Below are 17,074 nucleotides of genomic sequence, written 5' to 3'. Positions count from 1 at the left end.
TCAACCTGTTTTACACATGAAGTTCAGTGTATCTGTCACAAGGCATTCTGCTCAGCATGAGAAAGGCATGGTTTCCTCTAGCATGTGGCTGTCGTCTGTGGAGGGGTTTAGTAAAAAAAAAAAAAAAAAAAAAAAAATCCAATGTCATATGGGAACTAAGTATTTTATGACACTGGACACTGACCCATTCTGAAGAGACAAAATGAGTCCACTCAGCCTTCTTCATTCTTTTCCTGTGTGTCTTGTGATCGGACCAGCTTTATAGAGTAACATTATTCAATGCAAAACTTTTCTTAATATCCATATTTACTTTGTCAAGCATTTTCACAATGCACCATTTTATTTTTCTAAAGGATCTGGATACATCTTCCATCACTGTCACCTGAGATCTCCTTTTCATGTAAACACTACAATCACTAAGAATACTCACACAGCTGCGCCAACATACTTGTAATTCAAGAACACTTGTGATATATAATCACCATGCATGAAGCACTGCTGTATTTTCCTATAGTGTTATTTGTTGACAGTCCTCCACACAAGAACTTGAAATCTATGCTGCTGCTGCTACTGCTGCTGATGATGCTAAGTCTCTCTGTAGGGACTGACTCCAGGATGTGATTATATGCTAGAGTGCAGTTGGAAATTCAAGCTGCATCCTTGGGCAGAGCGGCTGCTCTAATCAACTGCATGTAATTCCTTACCTTAGCTACAGGTTAAGTGCCTTCCCTGGGACGCTGGCTACACCTTTAAACGGTAGGGTATGATTCCTTCACAGCCAAGTCGGTCTCTGGTGTCCTTCAAGGCACGATCAAGCTTCCATTCCAATCTGCCCCTCCGATTCACCCTGTCAGCATTACTGCAGGAAGACAGAGCTACCCTTACCATGAATAATGGATGTATAGTACAGTCATTAGTATAAATAAATAAATGACCACCAACCATGTGTAACAGAATTAGTCTTGTAAATGTAATGATGATATTATAGTAACAAGACAAGGAGGGAAGACAACCTATCTGGCCATGTGCCCGTTGTAAGCCGATTAGTCTCAGCTTGACTCTGTTCTAACATGTGTGACTTATGTATATAAACATTTCAAGAGCATCATTTACATACGTTTCATGGAGATTCTCCGCTTAAGAGGTGACACTTTTCATACATTATTCATCTCTGTCTTTTCCAAACTTGAAAAGAGCTTCAAGGTGAGGTAAATATCTTGGCATAAGCATGGTTACGTTTTTAGCAGAAAGTTACCTTTTTTTCAAAAGCTTTATTTTTGGCCTTTTTGTGCCTTAACGGAGAGACAGGACAGTGGATCCAGGAGAGAGAGAGAGAGAGAGAGTGTGGGGAATGACATGCAGGAAAGCAGCCACAGGGCCAATTCGAAAACTGGGCCGCTAGCTTGAGGACTTCAGCCTCTGTAGCTTCATGGGGTTTGCTAGCTAAACCACTTGGCCAACAGCGCCCAGAAAGTGATCGTTTCTAAGCCATGCTTACAATGCTGACTGATGAACATCAATTTACAAATTTCCCCTTGGGATTAATAAAGTATTTGTGTTTCTGATTCTCATTCTGAAATAGTCAAGTACCTAAGACTTTCTAAAGACACTGTCATGAATTTGATTCCAACTTTTATAGTGATTTCCTGACTTTTCCTCTTGCACCATCACGTGTTTGTTTTTTGTTGTTTTACAATATTCTCATGAAACTTGGTAGACATGTTCATCGTGTACACAGGATGAACCATAAGGCCATTTGTGACTTGGCAGTTTTCTTTTGAGAGTCAGCATGTTAAACTTTAACTTTTCACTTACACAGCAACATTTCTCAACCTCTACTCAATGTTTTGCAGATGTTCAGGCTTCCCCTCATTATGCAAGAGTAAACTACTAAATACGGTCCCAGCTCCTTGGGCAAATGTGAGCTTGGTACTGTAACAGGATTAACTCAAACTGTGACTTTGTTGGGATGAAAAGAACACTGTCACATCAGCATTTTAGCATTGTGATTGAGAGAATGCTGCCATGCTAAAGTTAGCACGTTTTTAGACTTTTTTTTTTCATAGTCGAGCTTCCACTGTTACTACTGAACACTTGAATTTTACACTAGGCCTACATACACAAACACCAATCTAAGTGCAAGATAAAAGATCAGAGGGTTTGAATGGGAAGCTGTTTTGACTTCCAAATCCGACTTTGCCATTTAAAGTCTGGCACATTAGCTTGTTTGTTTCACTGTCTGTCTCAATACACTGTTTGGTGTGAATCACAGGTGTTAACATGTGACACATTTTGGAACCTGTATAGCCTCATATAAGAGCTGACTTTGTAAACGGAGATGGTCCTCTCCTGTGGGCTGACACTGCCTGCTGCTTGACCTGATATAGCTCCATTAAAAAGGCCAACAGGACTATTAACCCCCGCATCAATACCTTGCCGGTTCAGCCACGCTTACAAACCCATTTCAGCAGCGGTCATAAACACTGGTCTTATTATAGTATCTCCAGGCCAAAGCAAAGTGCCCCGGCTGACCCTATAACAAAAGACTCCTAAAGTCAGCATTAACCTGAGTGGAACAAGGGCACGGGTGCTCAGGAAATAGACTGGCAAGGAGGTGTAAACTAATGAACTGTTGTTGCATGTTATATATCAGGCTCTGTTTCTTCAGGAAAGACTTCAAACCATTATCTTTTATTTCAGGATAAAAGTGGTTATAGGCTACTGGATTTGCGAATCTTAATGGATGATAAAGTGCAGCGACTGGATCACAGTTTGCCACATCAGTTCATTCAAATCACATTCTTATGTCCCTCCTTTGAGAGACTTTTATTCATAAGCTCAAAGCTTAATCAACAATATGCAAGGAGGCGTTGAAAAGGATCATATTAATTAACAGACTTTAGTATGGCATTTGTCCCACAGCATGAATAAGGCAGGATTATGAATGGAATTTTTAATTCACTGGTTTGCAAAGTAATATCAATAAGACGGATACAACCTTCTTATTCATCCAGCTATAGGGGTGTTACCTTAATAAACATCATAACAATCAGGTTCATGTAAGTAATGGGGGCTGGGGGAGCGTTCATACGCCTCTAACCATCATTAAAACTCAGCCCTCTGTGAGCGTAAACAAGCAAAGAATTTCAGACCAGAGACTAATCATAAAAGTGCAAGAGGAACCCCCCGCTGAGAGGCACTATCAGAGCCGTCAATTCCCATCTCGGAATCAGACAAAAGATTGGGAGTACAGAAGAACAGTCAAAGGCATGCAGGCACGCACACAAACACACAAATAGACATGCCTTAGATATTTGTTATATAATGTCACCCAGAGGTGAAGGCAAAAATTACAACAGTGAATGTAACAAATTAAAAGCATCCGCCTTTAATAAATTGCATGGAAGGAAGCATAGATGCTACTTCTCTCTTTTTCCCTATTGGCAGGCTCAGGGTGTTTACCCAACACCCTCAGGTGCAGTGACTGAAACGTCGCTAAGCAACCGCACCATCTCTGTTGTTGCTCTGCCTCTGGCACTCAAGTGGAAGCTTATGTGGACTTAACTCTGAAAGAGCAGCAGTGTTGAGGAGTGGAAGGGGGATTTACCAGGAAAAATATTGGATTGGGCCATGGCACGGGGGCAAGGCTGTACCTGAATCACCGCCAGACAGGGATGCCATGATGGACTGTGGGACCATGCTGGTTCTGTACTCATAACAGCAAGCCAGGCTTTGTCTGGCTCAGGCTTCTCACTAAATCACCAATGCTTCAGTATGATCAAACGATCAGGTGCCTGACAGGTTGGCCTAGTAGTGTGTATTAGTTTAGTTGCTGAGCAGTTTTAAACATGAACAGAGAGTCAACTCAATGTTACCGACCGTGTTAACTTTAAAGTAGAACCTGAGAGGGCAGCTTCAGGCCATGCTGCTGCAGTGTTGTAATGTGGTCAAATGAGCCACCTAGTGGTTCACAGACGTACTCTTATTATGAAAAATGTGATTGTGGCACATCAACACCCATTGCTCCAATCTGCACTTATTGTTCCTCTTTGGTCAACGCAGATACAAAAGCTGCTCCCAATCATTGTAACATCAGGCTTCTGTCCCAGAGGCAGAATGGCCTAATCATTTCCAGCCTGTGGTCGTGGTGTATGTTAGCAGCTGATGTTGCAGCTGTTGCCAAAGCACAGTGCGTTTGGGTGATAATGGAGACGGACTCAAACAAGACCGCCCTACAAAGAACAGCACAGAAGGCTGACAGACTGTGTGAGTGTGATTTCATTCTGACGACTCTGTGCTCTGCTCATGGGAGTTGTGCTCAATAGCTGCCTATAGTATAGACCCAGGAGACACAGGAACGTGAGGCTCTGCAGATGCTTGAAGATTAAGTGGAATTATCTGTGCACAGGTAAAGTAAAAATGAATTAAAGGCATTTGGCTTATTCACATACAAAGCATATCTTCAGTGCTACACGCTTGTCTTATGCAGAGGCTCTAGTGAGGCACTGCTGCCCTCTAGTGGAAATGATAGGAAACAAAAAAACTGCTCAACTTGAGCACCAAACAAAACAAGTTACTGTAAAATCAGTATTTCAAAACTTTTAATAGAGAAAATGCCTTTCTTCTTTATGCTATATTGATAGATTCTCAATTCTATACAAAACGGTGTAAAACTTTAGGTGTAACATTTACAAATATACAGGAAGAAACTCCAGTTTCTCAAGTCAGAGGACACTGTCAGTCATTATTAAAAGAGTAAAAATTTGTTGGTGGGAAGCTACAAAAATAGAAATCAGTATCCAGGAGGTGTATGTTTGGTATAGCAATAAAGGTTAAACGCTTTCTGAAGTTTTAGAAATCAATTCATGTCAAACTAAGTGGGAGAACAATTAACTGATTAAAAAAAACAAAACCAAAGTGCATACCTATATCCGTGCACCCAAACCTCTACAACCAACAAACTATTTCAAACACATTTGTAATGCACACGTGTTTTGAATGTTAGCAACACAAAACAACTGAGGTGTCACATGAAATGAAATAAATAACTAAACATTCATTTGAGCTTGAGTTAAGTAAATAAATATGCTGAAAAACAAATCAAATCGAGTAATGGAGATGACAGAGAGGGAGAGACTGCTTCAGGAGTTACAGAAGGGTTCATTGCTTGGGGATGGCTATATGGCTTATTCATAGTTAGGAAGGCAACTCAGTAGGTAACACAGTTTGAAGCTCAAACGTATTCAGTTGACAGAACAAGAAATAAAAGCATTAGTTGGTTAAAAAAGTTTGTGGACTCAAACAAGTTAGAATATATTTGTCGATTGCTTTAAAAACCTAATGCACACAAAGAGTCAGAAAATAAACTGTACTGTGTGACAGTGCATAATTGTACAATAGGTCATTTGTTCATACAAAAAAATCATCCTCAGAAAACATGTTATGTGTTCATACACTTTCTTGAAAAAGAAGGTGTACAGAGAAAATAAAAGGATCAGTCCAAGACTGCTCTGAAAAGAAAGATGAGCATTATTTGAGAAGAGAGGTAGAGAGGCCATCTATTATGGCTACTACAGTATTTCAGGTTATCATGTATATCCAAAAGACCTCGAAATGTGCCAAGTTTCTGCCTTCCTCCTCTTCATTTTGAAGAGTCTTTTAGCACTCTCTGTGGTGGGAGTGGCTGGTCTCTCCACACACTTTCCCCTCGTCTCCTCCTCCTCTCCTCTCTGACATCAAGCCTATTTCAGGAAGCCCTTGTAGAGGAAATGGGAACGACTGGTAAATCTCTCGTTTTCCAAGCAGAAGAGCAGGTCCCTGAGATTGACACGTGTGATGCGCTGCCGTGTTGGTCTGGAGCCTGATGAACCGGCCGCGCCAGGCACAGAAGGACCTGATCCTGATCCCTGCAGGATGACGGACGGACGGGAGGGAGAAAGAGAGGAAACAGTAGATGTAACAATACAGTCTCAAAGTAGCACAAGCAATAGTCCTATACATGCATATGTACAAAGTATATCAGCTAAATGTACTTAAAAATGTTCTACAAAAAAAACCTCTCTTTTCTTTTGTGAAACATTTGAAAGGTCTAAATGTATGAAACTTAATCAGTGTTTGAATGAAGCGGCTATAAACAAGAAAGGTTGGGAAACAATGAAAGCATTATATTTGTTTTGTGCATTTTCCATCTTAAAACCACAGACTAAAGCTGTTACATAAATGAAGAGGAGTACAATGTCAAAATGATTCCCTCTAAGATGCAAGAAAGTAGAATCAAATGGAAAACTCATGTAAAGCACGAGTTCATTAAAAACTGTACTGAAGTACTTGTTCACTATTATTGCACAACGCGAGCCACAGAAACAAAGTCAACAATTAAAGCCTCCATGCACATGAAACCACAGATCTTTATTCTTTCCAATTTAAATCATTTCAGCCAATAAGAAGCAGAAGAGTGACTGAGTGTGAGTGACCGCTTCCTGTGCAGAGCTAGTGTTCTCCTGTTTGAGTTTCTCCTGCATGCTCTCCATTCCTCACACAGTCCAAAGCAGATTACATCAGTGACTGGAAAACAAAGGAACTAAAACCACAGGAGGTGAGTAATGGTTGAAGGTCCAACTAGCATAAAGTAATGGATTAATGGTGGTAATATAACCACAAGTTGAGATAGACAGTTGGTAGGGGTGGGAGTGTGATGTCTATGTTTTCCGTATTTTTTGAATTTCATGGACATGTAAGCTAACTGCACGGTGGTGCAGTGGTCAGCGCTGAGGGGGTTTCTGGTTCAAATCCCTGTCGGACAGGACCTCTCTGTATGGAGTTTGTGCATGAGTGGGTTCTCTCCGGGTACTCCGGCTTCCTCCCACAGTCCAAAGACATGCCTGTTAGGTTAATTGGTGACTATAAAATGACCCGTAGGTGTGAATGTGAGTGTGGCTGGTTGTCTGTCTATGTATGTCAGCCCTGTGATTGGCTGGTGAACAGCCCAGGGTGTACCCCGCGCCTCTTGCCAAATTACAGCTGGGATCGGCTCCAGCTCCCTGCGACCCCAAATGGGAAGAGCGGTATAGATAATGGATGGATGTAACTTTCCAAGAGAGCCAGCCCCACCCCACCCCACCCTCATTGTCCTGTACATGATGGGATAGACTTTGGACCCTTGGATCACTGAACAACATAGAGCTGTCAAGATACCAAAGTGACGGATGCATTAACTGCTGTGCCTAAATCTGTTTTCTCTTACAGGGTTGAGTAAGAACTTGAAATGTTATCGACAGAACTCTTACGGGAGAGCTGCATTTAAAAAAGTTATGTAGACTTGTGTTTTGAAGCTGTTGTTGGTATTCTGGATGAATCACCAATACACATTCATTTATTTATTCATTTTTCTTTGTACATGCACTTCTTCTTCACCATGAAGAACTACATGTAGAGGCCCTTTTTCGAATCAGAAATCCTGTACAGGTTATTTCAGAAGCCCTGCGACACTGGCCTTTATTCTACATTAAAAAAACAAATATAAATATGTGAAAAACAAAAACATGCCAGTAGAGTGGCATTACCATTCGTACTTGTTTAACTTTGTTGTGATTTTTTTCAATATACTTTAAAGAACTGAATACAACTCTGTCATTTCTTTTTAAAGGAACAAAAAAAGTATTCAAAGCAGCATTGCTGTCAATGTACAGATATTGACTATAACTAAGTGCAACCTTTGTCAAATTAGTAATTAATATAAAACTAATTGTTCCCCAGTCCTGTCAGCAGTTGTTAAAATATATGATAATTTATTGCAGCCAACAGTTTTTCAAATGTATAATTCAAAGAACAGGTGCTACAGTTAGAGATGCCAGAGACTCAGGGGGGAAATCATAAAAACCTGTTAAACACTTTGAATACGCAGAGCAGAGCCCAACACGTGCACTGACTATATCCAAAGAATGACGTTCAAAGGAGAAATCATTTCACTCAGTAAATAACTGATGTGAAGCAGGAGGGACCAGGCATGAATCAGCTGAGGAAAGGTTTGTCACCTTGCCTCACTGTATTGATTGAATGCGACAGGTGTCTTTATTGTAAATTTGAGCTCTAATTATAACAACCAGACGACAATGTGCTCTGCCGGAACTAATGAACTGCTCCATTATGTGATTTTTCTGCAGGTTAGTGAAAAGCAAAGATGACTGACAGGAGGTCACTGTCTGAGTACGGTGTGAGATCGACTTAGTGTGATTGATGCAGTCAGCAGAGACAATAAAAGAAAACAGAAAAAGGTAGTACTCTTGAGGACTGATGAAGACAATTTAACTGTAACTTGGAGTTTTGGTGTTTTTTGTCAAGCTCATGCTTAATAAAGAATGTGTATAGAAGTTCTCTGCAGTGTGAAGATGAAAAAGGGGCATGGTGTTTAACTTATATGCTGTCCCAGGATGACAAAAAAAAGATACTTTATTGTGACTCGTTACCTCAGCTGCAGAAGAGGAGGATGGAGAGTCCAGGATCTTCCTCTTCTTTCTTGGACCGATGGCTGCCAGTGCCGTCAGGTTGGCCTCCCTCTGTCTCATCTGAGCCAGCTCCTGCTGCTGCATCTGGACAATGCACACATAACAACATAAAGCACACGGCCTATAGACAAACAGAAAGAGAGATTAGCTGACTGTGCTTCTCTTTTCAACCTACCTCCTTCGCCTTCTGCTTCAGACGCAGCTGCTCTGGGTCTTCTTGCCGAGCCCGAGACTGCAAGGCCGAAAGCAAGAAGACACATTAATAAATGATGTTAGCAGAGAAGAAAGACCAAAGACCAGGTTGTGTACCACAAGAGACACTGTGGATTTAGCAGATGTTTCAAAACTTAAGAACACTTATGCATGAGTATCATGTTCTTTAATTAAATCAAAAACTTTCAGAGTTTTGGGGCATTGGTGGATGAGTAGTTTGTATGCACACGTCGCCCTGTGTACAGACGCTGTAGTCCAGGTTGAAATCCACCCCAGGTCATTCCACTCTCTCTCTCTCTCTCCCTGATTTCATAGATTTAATGTTACACTCCTTCAGTTGAGCCAGTAGGGACCTAGGGACCCACCCCTTTCAATACTTTTTTTTGAAGTAAAGTCATATCTCTTTTGACATATTCAAAACAAACTATTTGTTACAAGTTGTACGAGTAACATTATAACATCCATCGGGGTAGTATCAATGGCAGATAACTTTTTGTCAATTGAATATCATTTTACTGTGTAGAGAAGCTGCAGGTTAAAAACACTTAACACAGGTCAAACAAACCAACATTTATTGAATACCTGCTCAAATCAATTTAATCCAGACATTAAAAAGTCAAAAAAATCAGAATACCTCGAGATAATAACACACAATCTTTGAAAATGATGACATTTGTTTAGAACTGACATGCCTGCCAAATGTGTGACATCAAGACAACAAAGAGCATGTTGTGATAGTTTAATATGATCTTACTTCAATCTCAGAGTTATATCCAGATGTATTTTATTCAAATGCATTTGTTTGAGTTACTTCTTTCCAGTCTATTTGAGCCCAGGTAACTGAAGCTTGCTCCTCACTTCAAATGTACATTACCTTTAAATACAATTAAGAATGAGTGCAAATGAATGTCAATGCCAACAATACCTTAGCTGCCTTAAGCAGGATCTCTCGCTCCTGCTCCTCCTTCCGTTGTTTCTCTAACTGGTCCAGCTGCTCAAAGAACTTTAGCTGAGTGCGAACATCACTGCTCTGCTCATAATTGTTGTCCTCCTGATGAGAGAGAGTCATGTGACAAATGTTGACATAAAAGACCAAAAGATTACAGAGGAGAAATGTATTTCAAATAAGTGGAATTATCTTAGATTATCTTAAATATTTTTCACCTAGAATATGGTTTGTGCTTCCATTGAACAACAATCACAGGTAAAATTATACTAGCAATATTTTATGGACTTTGAAATAAACCTTGAAATGGACGTTTTTCTGCTGGGCCACTTGGGAAACTTTTTCCAGCAGGTTCTGGAGCCGCTGCTGAGTAGCGTGGGAGACAAAGTTCACCACCTCAGCACCAAGATCTGTCAAGCCATACCTCCTGCCTGGAGGAGAAACAGCAAGTCACCCAGGGGCTTTTGAGGGTGTATAAATAGAAGTCATGAAGTCAATAACATGGTAAGTGTCTTACCAATCTCCAGCATTCTCCTCTGTAACACGGCACAAGAGAGAAAAGCCTCATCCTTACAGGAATGTGTCACAGCTCCCACTAGTCCAGAATTGGTTGCTAGGATATTAGCACTTTCCTCTGATAGGTTCACTCCAGCCATGGAGGCCACGTCGTTAATGTCATCTTCATCTCTGTGATAAAAAATGCAGAGAGGCAAACCCAATCATTAGACTGATGAACGTGAATGCAGACATAATCACATAGTTGTGGCAGAGTTTGGTGTGAAATTGGAGCAATCACAATGAACTCATATCCAGCTGCATATAACGTTCTAAATGCTATAAAAGTATGCTGACAATGAGATCAAAACAAAACCTTCTTTTTTCTTACTTGAAAGTTCCACCTGCTTCTCTCAGTTTGTTCTTTTGAGCCAGGGTCAATGCTGCAGAGCAGGCTTGTTTACAAACAGGGGGCCCATCCGGTCTCACAGGTACTGGCAGAGACACAAAATCAGAAAAAATACAACAGATCACTCATTGAAAGACAAACATACATTTACAGACAGAGGTGTTGTTAGACTGACATCCTCACCTGGTTGCAGCCCTTTGAGCTGGACCTGTTGCTGTCCCACGATGATGCGTCCAGGGGCCTGATTCCTGACAGTCACCATGGGGGTCGTTGGCAAGGTTACCTGAGGTCTCAGCATGGCTCTCTGCTGCTGAGGCTGGAGAACCTGCAGTTTAAATGAAGATTCTGTGATTATTATGTATTTTGATGTTTTATTGAAGTGGAAATGTTCACTATGGATTATATTTAATGTAAATGCCACTTTAAGTTGTAGTTTTGAGAAATAGATCTAGGATATGTATTACTGAGTTTACCATTGAGGGGGTCTGTCCTGGTTTGTTGACCCCTGGCTCGAGCTGAGGCCTGCTGACTGGGACAGCGAGGCGAGGGGCTGGGCTGCCCAGGACCACAGTGTTAGGAGTGGGTGAAGTGGACGAGGCTGGAGCTGAGGTGGGCTGGGGGAGCTGACTCTGCTGGATGAAGGCTGTCGAGTCTGGGGTGAGCTGCCTCAGTGCTGGGAGGCTTCTCTACAAGACGAACAGGAGGACAAAGATGACTGAAAAGAACTGACGAAGCCTTTTAGAGGAGATGTGAAACATCTTCAACACCTTAAACCAAGTGCAGTTGCCTTTTGGATCAAGCTTTGAATTACTGAAAGAAACTGTGGTCCAAGAAAATATAAATCACAAGACTTTACTGATATTTGCTCAGCTGTATATCAATGACAATAGATTAGCGTTCTTACCTTAAGGAAAGGCACAAGGTAAGGTTGGGGTGAGGAGTTTAGCTCTTTGTATAAACGGCTAGTGAATTCTTCAGCTTCCAGTCTCCCCTCCTAGTAAAACATAAAGGCACACAGAGGTCGGAGTGAGAGCTGTCAGACGCTCAGAAACAGGTAATACTTCTATAGTGTATTTATATATAATGTATTCATTTGTCAGCATTTTGGTCAAATGTTCAAAAATGAACAGAATAAGCACTTAAGAGTTTCATGTGTGTTTCCTGGATGGACTGGTCCCTCACCAGCAGGTCCTTGACCAGCTCTCTCACACTGGCTGCAGTCTCTTCTGAATGCTTCCCTGTGGATGCCAGCTTGATCAATGTAGACAGAAAGTTCTTGCATTTCTTCACATTCTCGATTGTCTCCTGCCAAAAGAACACAACCACTCAGATGAGTAAGGCTCATTTATAACTATGTTCAACACTAGAGCAAGCTTTGCCTTCTTTATATCTTAGACTAGACCGGTATATGGGATTTTTGGGACCGATACTGATATTGGGGGAGAAAAAAAATCAAGTACCGATAAATTGTCCGATATCTTCTATGTTTGATCTGTAGATAGATATAGATATACATATTTATTGAGTTGATCCCTAAAATGCAATTTATCAAACACGCATGTACGTGCATCACAGCTCGACACTCTGGAGGGTGATGATGCTTGTTGTAGTCCATACAGCAACCTCTGCTTGTGAAAAAGAACTGCTAGTGTCATACAATGATAATATAATAAAATGCTATTTGACTGGTGAATAAATCTATTAATATCGGCGCATATCTGTGATAAAATTAGCCGAAAATCATTTATTATGCTAATATCGGTTGATATTATCGGCTGGACGATGAATCGGTCGGGCTCTATCTTAGAGTATAAATGCTGAGTGTTTAAAAGCAGTACAACGTAACAATACATGTTCTTCAGCTCTATGTGATTCTTTGGGCTAAGCTCTCCTCACTTTGCTCACTGTTACTGAGGTAATTGTGGTCCCAGCTGTTTGGCTGACAGTCCTGGGGGTCATTCCCGGTACTGCAGCCCCGACCGAGCTCTGTGAAGACAAACATCACAATAAAAATGTGTTATTTAGGTTTTAAAAGATTTCAAACCCCCCTTTTCAAGTCATCACAGCAAATGGGATGGGAATGCATTTTTTTTTCAAAATTCAATAACATAAAATTCATTTCAAAACAGTTAACAGGTGAGCTTTTCTGACGCTTAATTTCAGTTATTGCTCTTTCTCCAAAAATATTGTCATTGTGTTAAGTTTAAGATACAAAGAAAGAGGTATGCACTTCAGTGGTGCAACTTTTAACACATTATTAACCGACATCCGACTACTAGAAAAAAACACAAAACTTTACAGTCAGGAAAAGGTCTACATGAGTCAGATACAAATGACATGCTTTAACGCCACAGGCTGATCACTGTGTGCAAACATGAGCTTCAATCATAACGGCTGGTTAAATGTTCATTATGAAGAGACGGTTCAGCCATCTAAGTTATAGCTACAAAATGAGACTCCATACTCAACAGCTTTGTTCATTTCTTTTGGCAAACTTTAAGAAAAACTGGTGTCTGTGAAGAAAATAAAAATGTTGAATATGTTTCTGTCATGTCTAAAATGTATCTGAGACATTTTGACTGAACTTTTGTAACAAGCTTTTACAATTCATGAAAATGCTTCAGCTCTAACAAGAAAGTGGAATTTCATGATTATAATTTCAGATATTTCCCTGAAACAAAGAACCATATTATAAAGTCCTCTGAGAACTCTTGTTTTATTAGTTTTAATGACTATCCCCTGCTTTCCTACTCTATCATCTGTCCTAAAGGCAAAAGCCAAACTATAAATACATTGTGCTGATCTTATTCAAAGTACTTAATGAGACACTTCGTATCATTAGCAGCAGCCTGTACAAGTCACAGACACAAGAGTATGCACAACAAGCCAAATAATAATAATACGAAATGACTTGTCATCAACAGACAGGGGTTACCTGAAGAATAGGAGGTCTGTGAAGAGTAGTGGTCGCAGCAAGTGACGTAGGAGTTGGACAGCCCTGACGCATGATGGTGCTAGGAGCCACTTGTCTGTTAATAATGGCGTTTCCAGGAGCCTAACAGTAAGCAAAGAGAACGACATAATATGCAACATCTAGTTTCATCAAACCAGAAAGTGCACTGATTACATCTAAGGAAATAAATAAAAAGCTTTATATAGAATATATATAGGGCTGTTGGCATTAACCAGTTAACGGTGATTAATTAAGGTGTGACATTAATGCATTTCATTTTTTAAAATCAGGATTATTCTCATGCAGGCCGACGTGGATAAGCCTCTGCAGTGTGTCCCTGTAGTCACAGTGATGGAAAGAACGACACTGCTGCATCTTTGAATGTCTCACTTTACTTTGAAAAACTCCTTGCCATCTCAGTTGACGAGTCAAAAGTAATGTCCAGCTTAAGACATCAAACCTTTCACTTTTTTACTGTTCCTTTTAGCTGTTCTCATTTAGTTTTTGATCCGTCATGAGTTTGTTCTTCTGCGGTTAAGTAAACGAAGCAACCTTCGATCTACCAGACATTCCTTTTGTTATTCTAAAATAAAAGCAGGGTTGAATTCAACCAGCAAGTAGAGTACTGTCAGCATAAGACAGTACAAAATATCAAAATAAAAGCCCAACATTTTATTTTTAATTGTGAAATAGTGGAATTTCAAACATGCGATTAAAAATGCGATTGATCAAGATTGACTATTGAAATTTAGCGATTAAAAATTGCAATCATTTGACAGCCTTTATATATAAAGGTTAGTAATACATCATAACAACACACATGAGCACTTGTTTCCACAAACATACACATGAGTTTTACATTTGAATATATCTATTATTCTACTCAACAGCTGATAATGTAAAGGCAATGACCATGACACTAAAGTGCGAGATTATAAAAGAAATCACAGTGTGATCTTACCTGGCCAGGAGGCACGCTTGTTGGTGTCACAGTGCGAGGTGCCATGCCTCCCTGTGCCTGTGCCTGTGCCTGAGCCTGAGCCTGAGCCTGAGCCTGGGCCTGGGCCTGTGCCTGCATCTGGGCTAGAGCCTGCTGAGGAATCATCAGCAGCTGTCCACTCTCACTGCGCACAAGCATCATTCCTAAACCAAGAGATACATATCACAAGAAAGTTTACTAAATTGTACTATCACATTAAATTGCAACTTGTAAGAAGGGTCAAAGAAGATGCTTTTCTAATAAACGTTTACAGTTACATCAGGAAGAAAGGTAAACCTTAATCAACTTGTGGTTTAAAAAACCACCCAAACACCCAAAAAAAAATGTATACCATATGAAATCAGCTGTTTAGAGTTAGGAATCTGGTGCAAGCAAACCCTAAAATGAGTCTTACACAACCCATTTGACTGTTTTCTGTATTGGATGAACAATGTTAAACATGCAAAATAGCCTTCAATTATTATTCTTATAATGACCTATCAGAGGCATATATGAATATGAAACCAATGTGTCAAACGTGGAAACATCACTGCACACTTGAGGTAAAGTTTTGACTGCACTCACCCGGGGGGAGCTGGATGTTGTGTAGGCCTATACTTGGCTGTCCCGGGGACGTCTGGGGGAGCCTTGGGGCCAACATCTGAGGCGACAGGGCTCGGATCCCGGCTGGAGAGCCAGCTACCGTCACCGGAGCCCGGGGAGCGCTGACGGCTCCGGGAGTGACAGCGGGCTGCGGTGCAGACTGTACTAGAGTTGTTGGGGGCTCTGCCTTGATTATGTGCGACCCCGCGTTGACAGGCGGCTGACTATTGTTTACAAGCGGGATGTGTATGTTGTTACCTGTCTGACCTGTTGCATTGGCAACCACAGCAGGGCTCGCGTTATTGTTTCCATTCATTGTTCCCGATCCCACAGTTTGCATAGGCGGCCTGACGAGTGCCACAGTGGCTCCTGTTGCTTGGCTTACAGGCTGAGGTGAAGCGACAACACTCTGCGAGTTCATCAGGGGCGTCTGAATTACACTGTTTGACGAAGGGGGCATTAACGCACCGGTCAGTCCTTTTGACATCACTGGTCCACTGTTCATAGCAGATATGTTGCTACCAGTGCCACCCGTCATTGTCGCCCCTCTAAGAGGGGCAGCGCTTCCTGAATTGTGCGAGTTCATAGTTTGGTTCCCATTTAAAGTCTGAACCGAGTATGAGCCTATTTTCCCCCGGGCATTAGGGAGAGAAGTTACACCGCCACTAACAACAAGTGTTTTGCCAGGGTCGTGTCCAGTGGTGTGGTCCTTGCTGGCCGTCGATGCATCCATAGTTGAACCATGGGGACCTCGTTATAATGAGACCCCCTGCACTTCAACTTGTTCAGAAGTACCACAAACAATCATGTGATGGGGCAAGACTGTTATACATTAACTGCAGTTCCCCCTCAGCTGTCTGCTTTTCGTGTTTACTCGGAGAGACAAAGAGGAAAGTAATATTAGTAGTTACAGCGTACCTGCTTCAGCAGCCGTCTGGACCAAGTCCCAGCTGGACATTAGCTCGCTCTACCCGCTTGTCCCGGAACTATAGCCATGTAATTACCGGCTTTCTCGTGCCTACTGGAGTGGTTGTTTTTACACAAGAACAACAGTTGTGACTCTACAGGCTGCACATTATGGTAAATTACCGCTTTATTCACCTCTGTATGCACTAAAGGCTCACCCAGCGGGCCGAAGCCTACCGCCATCTTCACACTCCTGTGAGCTTATGAGAAGTGAGGTACTTACCAACTGACTTGCGCCTGCGCACAAGAACTCAGCGGCTCCGAGCAGGGATTTTGGCGAGCTGTGATTGGCTGTTCCACATGGTAAAAGGCGGTACCAATGGCTTCAGCTGTCATTCCGTGGGATGCCTGAGAAGGAACAACATCGAACCTTAGGGGAAATGTTTTCATCAAATGCTGCACAGTTCCCGGGGTGTTTCTACAATCACGATAACTTTTCAGTTTCAGAGTCGCACCATCTGGCTATAGGTCCAACAATACCCTGGTTTACAACAAGCTAACAAGCCTAATTTCAGAGTTTAATCCCTGTCGATTCGCTATACAAGATGGCTGCAGTGTTTTTGGCCAGCAAGTGAAGTTGCTGTTGTAATAAGGCGTTTGAGGGCGCCCCACCCTCATTTTAGAGAGGAAATATTGTGCCGTACTGTCAGCAATCATGGGGTAGCCCTATACTGCGGTTAAACTCTCATATGCGCCGACTCAAAGTTAATTATGCAACATAAAAACAAAGTATGTTTACTTTAGTGTGAATTCCATAATTTAAACATTTGTCCAAATTGTGTTTTTAATGTTAGAAATGTGCAGTAGGCTATGTGAGCAAAGAGGTATTGTGTCATTAAAGCATCCCAATATTTTGTAATAAATAGGCCTACAGAAGAGATAATTATTTGTAACATTTTTATAGGCTGAAGTCTCCCTAAAATAAAGAGAAGAAAATAATAACCTGTAGCCTAAAAGACGTAGCCATCTGGCTCATTCTGATTTAACTTCTATCATCCAGGAGGCT

The 17,074-nt window shown here is 41.3% G+C and overlaps 1 protein-coding gene across 2 annotated transcripts; it reads right to left on the bottom strand.

Annotated features, from left to right (window-relative positions):
- Positions 1 to 4,584: 4,584 nt before the first annotated feature.
- Positions 4,585 to 16,604, bottom strand: taf4a (TAF4A RNA polymerase II, TATA box binding protein (TBP)-associated factor). 2 transcript variants are annotated; one of them, XM_061042399.1, is made up of 15 exons: positions 15,085 to 16,604; positions 14,482 to 14,663; positions 13,503 to 13,622; positions 12,464 to 12,553; positions 11,750 to 11,872; positions 11,472 to 11,561; positions 11,032 to 11,253; positions 10,751 to 10,892; positions 10,550 to 10,652; positions 10,181 to 10,350; positions 9,964 to 10,094; positions 9,643 to 9,768; positions 8,680 to 8,736; positions 8,466 to 8,588; positions 4,585 to 5,906 (listed from the first exon to the last, which is right to left on the bottom strand). In XM_061042399.1, exons 1-15 carry the CDS (start codon positions 15,833 to 15,835, stop codon positions 5,742 to 5,744), a joined length of 2,595 nt encoding a protein of 864 aa, XP_060898382.1. In that variant the 5' UTR covers positions 15,836 to 16,604; the 3' UTR covers positions 4,585 to 5,741. The 2 variants fall into 2 exon arrangements, with proteins under 2 accessions (XP_060898382.1, XP_060898383.1); XM_061042400.1 differs by having other exon boundaries at positions 11,041 to 11,253; positions 15,085 to 16,603.
- Positions 16,605 to 17,074: the final 470 nt, after the last annotated feature.

The sequence above is a fragment of the Labrus mixtus genome, chromosome 7 (genome assembly GCF_963584025.1).
Source record: "Labrus mixtus chromosome 7, fLabMix1.1, whole genome shotgun sequence".
In the NCBI taxonomy this organism is placed as follows: domain Eukaryota; kingdom Metazoa; phylum Chordata; class Actinopteri; order Labriformes; family Labridae; genus Labrus; species Labrus mixtus.
Note: the sequence above shows the minus strand (reverse complement) of the source record. Positions and strands in the feature narration are given on the sequence as shown.